The sequence below is a fragment of the Zea mays genome, chromosome 7 (assembly GCF_902167145.1).
Source record: "Zea mays cultivar B73 chromosome 7, Zm-B73-REFERENCE-NAM-5.0, whole genome shotgun sequence".
Taxonomy (NCBI): Eukaryota; Viridiplantae; Streptophyta; class Magnoliopsida; order Poales; family Poaceae; genus Zea; species Zea mays.
In genome coordinates this window covers 149,159,949-149,164,334 of record NC_050102.1, presented here as the reverse complement: position 1 = coordinate 149,164,334, position 4,386 = coordinate 149,159,949, and the positions used below count along the sequence as shown (strand labels likewise).

Genomic DNA, 4,386 nt, shown 5'->3' with positions numbered 1-4,386 from the left:
AGATCGGCCACAACTTCACAGGAGGGAGGGCATGTCACTGTTATAGGAGTGAAGTCTCCAAGGAGAGGCAAACACGAGGTGATAATTTGTAGCCAGCGAGACAAACGACAAGCTATACCCAACTAGCAGCCCCCGGAAACATTCTCTCTTCCAGCCTCGGTTTCTCACCAGCATCCAGATTGGCCGTCGTCCTCCTCGTCTCCCAGGTCTCGCACCTTCTCTCTGCGGCGAGCGCCGCACGATTCGTCGATCGATCGCGGTCTGTATAGAGATGATCAGCAGGTGCATCTGCTGTATCGCCAGTGGCGATGATGAGCCGGAGCCAGCCGCCGCACCCACCGGTCGTCGCAGTCGCAGGTACTCATCTATGGTTCCGTTACTAACTCACCATGAGTGTCTACTGTCTACACGCGATCAGTCGAGCTGACGAATTTCTTCTGACACTACCGGATAATTTGAAGGTCGAATCCGTCGAGGACACCCAAGAACAGGAGTATGGAGTATCCATGGGAGATCTACAGCCTCAAGGAGCTCCTGCAGGCGACCAACAACTTCAACGAGAGCAACAAGCTCGGGGAGGGCGGATTCGGCACCGTCTACTGGGGCCGCACCTCCAAGGGCGTCGAGGTGCATGCATGCACTACATATCTGTTCATGGTCTTGTCAGTTTAATTACATGTCGTAAGCTCGTGATTCAGATTCGTGACAAATGTGTGCGGTACGGTGTTCAGATCGCGGTGAAACGACTGAAGGCGATGACGGCCAAGGCGGAGATGGAGTTCGCCATCGAGGTGGAGATCCTCGGCCGCGTCCGGCACAAGAACCTTCTCAGCCTCCGCGGCTTCTACGCCGGCGGCGACGAGCGCCTCATCGTCTATGACTACATGCCCAACCACAGCCTGCTCACGCATCTCCACACCCAGCGCGGCGCCCCCTCCTCCCAGCAGCATCAGCCCCTCGACTGGGCACGCCGCGTTGCCATAGCCATCGGTGCCGCCGAGGGCCTCGCGTGAGTCATCATGCATGCGCGCGCACACACACCGACACCGTGCAAGTGCAATCAAAGACTTTCCTTAAGAATCCGTGTCTTCGTTCATTTCAGCTACCTGCACCACGAGGCCAACCCGCACATCATACACCGGGACATCAAGGCGAGCAACGTGCTGCTGGACGCGGAGTTCGTCCCCAAGGTCGCCGACTTCGGGTTCGCCAAGCTCATACCCGACGGCGTGTCGCACCTGACGACGCGGGTGAAGGGCACGCTGGGCTACCTGGCGCCGGAGTACGCCATGTGGGGGAAGGTCTCCGAGAGCTGCGACGTCTACAGCTTCGGCGTGCTCCTCCTGGAGCTCGTCAGCGCGCGCCGCCCGCTCGAGAAGCTCCCCGGCGGCGTCAAGCGCGAGATCGTGCAGTGGGCGGCGCCGCTGGTGGACCGCCGCAAGTGGGAGCGCCTTGCGGACCCGCGCCTTGCCGGACGCTTCGACTTGCTGCAGCTCCGCGCCGTGGTTGAGGCCGCCATGCTGTGCACGCAGAGCAACGCCGAGAGCCGGCCGGCCATGGCTGAGGTGGTCGAGATGCTCAGGTTCAGTGGTGAGCGGCGGACAACCAAGGAGATCGTCCCGGTGGTCGCCGCGAGCAGCGAGGAGACCACGGACCTGGAAGACGTCACCGGCAGCAGCGAGCCCCTGGACAGGCGGAGCTGGAAGCTGACCAAGCTGAGGTGATTGACCGTCCATCCGGATTCAGGCATGTGTTATCATATGAGGTGCAAATGGTTAGTGGATTTAGCAGAGATTGCACTGTTAATTAATTGATAAGGTTACGCAAACGGCGGTGCTGGTGGTGTTCGGTGGGAGAAATCAAGAGTTGTTAATCATCTCGCCTGCAAAGTTTTGTTTGCTTGCGTTGTGGGGTTTGTTGCATTTGCTTATTATTATTGTTCGATGATCTATATGGGAGCTATCAGAATGATTAAGGGTATAATCAATCTTTCTTCTGTAAATAGATACCTGAGATATTCAATTCGACATTTGTATGGTCTAGCGCCCAATTTTTTTGAGGAAGTAGATAGGTACATCCAATAAATGCATGGTTGCAGGTGTTTTGGATATTTTAGATATTGGTTGATCAATTAGCTGGGTGCATGCTCGAGCAATTACAAGGCTACTATTAGAGATGGCTAAATGGGCGGCACGGCACGGCCCGGGCACGGCTAGGCACGGCACGGTTAGGGCACGGCCCGTTTGGCCGTTTAATAGCCGTGCCGTGCCGGCACGGCACTAGTGCCTCAGGCCAGGCCTAAGCACGGCACTAAGCCTGCTTAGTCGTGCCGTGCCGGCCCGTTTAGCCCGTTTAGCCCATATAGCCCGTTTAGCACTACACCACATAATTTTAGTCAAATGTTCACAAACACAGTTAAAACATACTAAAATAGCTAATATTGAACTGTTTAGTGCAATGGGTGACTCATTAAAAACCTATTTAGGTAAAAACTCACCCTTATGAGAAAACTCTAGATAAGTAAAAAGAGTACATCACACAGCTAACTAGTCGTGTTTGGATCTAATCATGCATAATCGTGCCTAACCGTGCCTAGGGGCTAATCGTGCCGTGCCCGTGCCGGCCCAGCGTGCCTGATGCTCGGCCCAGGCACGGCAGTACCTATCGGGCCGTGCCGGCACGGGCCCGACACCAGTCGTGCCGTGCCGTGCTCCGGGCCGGCCCGATTAGCCCGGCACGGCTGGCCATCTATAGCTACTATGATAGGTACTCTGACTCTAGAATCTAATTTCCCACTGTAAAGCCGTCTAGACTACTTCCAAATAAATTAGTGATAGTTTGGGAGTCCATAAACTAAGGGGATTAGAGAGCCTAAAATCCCTAATTCAAAATTGAATAAGGAAGGGATTTTAGCCCCTCCGATCTACTCTGGTTTTGTGGCTCCCAAACTAGCCCTTAAAGTGCATAGTTTATGATCTAGTAAGGTAGAGGAGAGACCGAGAGTGTAGGTTCCATATAATTTCGGGCACAACATGGACGGTGGCAGTTGGGGTTGTTGTTGGCTCTGGATGTTGAGCACATGTGTCGTCTTGACTCACTTCTCCTCCTCCTCTTCGCACATTAGGGCCATGGGGAGGAGTATCGAATGTTAGTCTCTATTGTTGGATGATCTATGCCCACTAGGGCTGGACGATTTCTGGCTTCTGAACTGTGCCGGCTAGGGTTACAAGAGCACAAGTAGTGTTGTCTTCTGTGTTGGACCTTGTATTTATGTAGCACATGTGACTGGGGCCACAAATACAAGAAGTTTGTGTCCCCGATCAGAGCACGGGTTGGTTCTCGAGTTGGTTTTTTGATCGAGCCTTAGGGGTATATCCAACATTCTCTCTTTTATTCTTGGTTTTCTTGTTATTTAACTTTCTATGTTCCACCCTTGGACAAATTTACGTATCAAGTCCAATGCATTATAGAAACCAATTACGTGACACTGAACACATTAACTATGACATGGCCCTATGCCTCATGTGTGATGCACAAGCACCAGATTAGCAACTTACCAAAGTCAGAGCACCAGATACAACCCCCAACGGCTCGATGATTAGGGTTAAAGCACAGTTAGGCACCGGTATAGGGAGAGTCGGAGAGGATCAGAGCAACTAAAGTTGGAGGGAGACCGCCAAACTGGAAGAAGAACAGTGGTGGGAGAAGACCATATCAAGAAAAGTAATAGAGTTAGGAACTTACGGTTTCAAACCAGATCCGGAGTCAACCTCGACGGCTAGAGAAAGAAGAGAGCCGGAGCACCAGAGTTCACCACCTTATCAATTTGGAACCGATGTTAGGCCGCCAAGGTGTGAGGTGGCAAGCTAGAGAGGCGGCAGAGGCAGCGAGGGAGGAGGAGCTCTCTAAATCGCTAGAGTCCAGAGGGTTCAAGAGAGAACGAGTGGGAGAGGAGCGTGAGAGAGGGAGAGAATGAGAGGAGCAGGGAAGGGGTGTCGGGCGTGGGTATGTGAACCCGTGTGCCATGCCTAAATGTGCTTTTAACCTAATCGAGGACATGTCCGTGCCAGCCTACTGTGCCCCCTCGCCAACCCAAACATGTCACTAGGAGTTGGACCTTGTCGTGCTTGGGCACTGTAGGCCGTGTCGTGCCTCGTGTCGGCCCTGTTAAGATGGCACTATTGGCCATTTATAGGTTAAATAAAATATCTAAGATTTAGAATTGTTAACTAAATAGGACAGAGTAATATTTAGTTTTTATATGGTTGAAAAATAGAACTTGGCTGAGGGACATCACCTCTATCTCTTCGTTTACATATATGATATGGGATATTATTGACAACAAAAGTTGTTGTCTCAAGCTTGTGGATCGATCCAATTATAATT

The 4,386-nt window shown here is 52.3% G+C and overlaps 1 protein-coding gene across 1 annotated transcript; it reads left to right on the top strand.

Annotated features, from left to right (window-relative positions):
• Positions 1–86: 86 nt before the first annotated feature.
• Positions 87–1,972, top strand: LOC107546772 (uncharacterized). Its single transcript, NM_001322870.1, has 4 exons — positions 87–357; positions 462–627; positions 732–1,009; positions 1,103–1,972. Exons 1-4 carry the CDS (start codon positions 272–274, stop codon positions 1,722–1,724), a joined length of 1,152 nt encoding a protein of 383 aa, NP_001309799.1. The 5' UTR covers positions 87–271; the 3' UTR covers positions 1,725–1,972.
• Positions 1,973–4,386: the final 2,414 nt, after the last annotated feature.

Coding starts and splice junctions, on each gene's coding strand:
- LOC107546772 (NM_001322870.1), top strand. CDS start 272: ATGATCAGCAGGTGCATCTGCTGTATCGCCAGTGGCGATGATGAGCCG. Junction 358..461: donor ACCGGTCGTCGCAGTCGCAG/GTACTCATCTAT, acceptor GATAATTTGAAG/GTCGAATCCGTCGAGGACAC. Junction 628..731: donor GCACCTCCAAGGGCGTCGAG/GTGCATGCATGC, acceptor TACGGTGTTCAG/ATCGCGGTGAAACGACTGAA.